Source organism: Loa loa, assembly GCF_000183805.2.
Source record: "Loa loa unplaced genomic scaffold supercont3.1920, whole genome shotgun sequence".
Lineage (NCBI taxonomy): Eukaryota > Metazoa > Nematoda > Chromadorea > Rhabditida > Onchocercidae > Loa > Loa loa.
The window spans coordinates 1-1,611 of record NW_018110099.1 but is presented as its reverse complement, the minus strand read 5'-3'; the positions used below and the strand labels follow the sequence as shown (position 1 = coordinate 1,611).

The following is a 1,611-nucleotide window of genomic DNA, read 5'->3' as shown; positions in this document are numbered from 1 at the left end:
AATTGATCGAACCGGATCGAATCATAACATGACCATTTTTAGTTTTATATTCGGATTTCTAAATTCTTTATAACGTTCATAACATCAAGTTAATTTGCAGAATTCTTATCATCAGTTTCACCGCTAATAGGCCTTGATTATGAGGAGTTCGTTCGAGGATGTCACATTGGCGTCTTCCCAAGCTATTATGAGCCTTGGGGCTATACTCCGGCTGAATGTACAGTGATGGGAGTACCATCTGTGTCTACAAATCTTTCCGGTTTCGGTTGTTTCATTCAGGTATCAATGGTTCAGTATAGTTGTGGTACTGCTTTAAATATTACAGATATTTTTCATTATCCCGTATCCTGTGATCCCGCCCGTAAATTCAACAATTTTTCCTCAGTTTTTTTTTATCACTTACAAGTGCATAAATGGAAATAATTTTTTGAATTTAAATTTTAGTAATACTTAAAAACGTAAATTATTTAATATAACGAGCAGTATATGTGAATATTGTTATCGATGAAAATTTTAAGCAAAACGTAATGGATGCCGCATCATATGGTATTTACGTGATTGATCGTCGGTTCAAAGATTGTGAAGGTTCAATACGTGATTTAGCACAAGTATTATACGACTTTTGCGGGCTTTCACGGCGTCAACGTATCATAATGCGTAATCGTACAGAACGATTAAGTGAACTGTTAGATTGGAGAAGTTTGGGAGTATTTTACAGGTTTGTCTGATTCATTTATGGCTAGCACAACCTTGAGGATACATTAAAATTAAGACTTGAAATGATAAATAGTTTTTTTTTTAAGAAGCCTAAAAGCCTTAGTTTAAGCCTCAGTTAGTTACATGTAACGTTTATAAATGCACCAATTAGCCATACAAAACTTTTATGAGTTAGAAAATTGTATTCCAGTAAAAAATATCACGATAGATCTATCTGATATACCTTGTGAACTTTATTTCAATTGTAGTTATCAACAACAATGGGCTGGTAATTGATTGTTTAATTGAATTCCCTGAATAAAATCACTGGAATCAAATATCGGAATTTAACTTTTTAAGATTTCCAATTCAGGTCGATAAATAATTAGATGCTTTACAGAGATGCACGAAGGATGGCATTGGAAAGATTACATCCAAATGTGGATGAAATAATCGATAATAATATTGGGAAAGTACCATCAGCTTCACAAAGTCGTTGGCCAAGCCCTTCTGATACCAGCGAAAGTGATGAATAATTTAATCACTTGTCAACATTTCCACATTTTCCTATTTCCTAACAATTATCATAATCAATTTATGTTAATGCTGGCTAGGTTACATTTCACAAAAAAATATTCTCATTCGAGAGAATGAGAAACATGAAATGAATCATATGTATATTTCTCGTAACTGTCCCCAACTGTGACAATAGCGAATTAACAGAGAAACGAAGGAAATTGTATCACTTAATTTATAAGTAAAAAATGAAAGATCATTTTTACGTAGTTATATTTAATAGCATAAAATGACAAATTTATCTTAGAACAAATAGCATCATCACATGAGCTATTTGACAAAAATGACAATATATATATATATATATATATATATATATATATATATATATATATATAT

At 31.3% G+C, this 1,611-nt stretch overlaps 1 protein-coding gene across 1 annotated transcript; it reads left to right on the top strand.

The window, feature by feature from the left end:
* Positions 1-225: 225 nt before the first annotated feature.
* On the top strand, positions 226-1,232 carry LOAG_15409 (glycogen synthase; the record flags this gene model as incomplete). The annotated part of the gene is made up of 3 exons (XM_020448933.1): positions 226-279; positions 519-718; positions 1,097-1,232. The coding sequence occupies 3 exons, from the start codon at positions 226-228 to the stop codon at positions 1,230-1,232; spliced, it is 390 nt and encodes a 129-aa protein (XP_020300953.1).
* Positions 1,233-1,611: the final 379 nt, after the last annotated feature.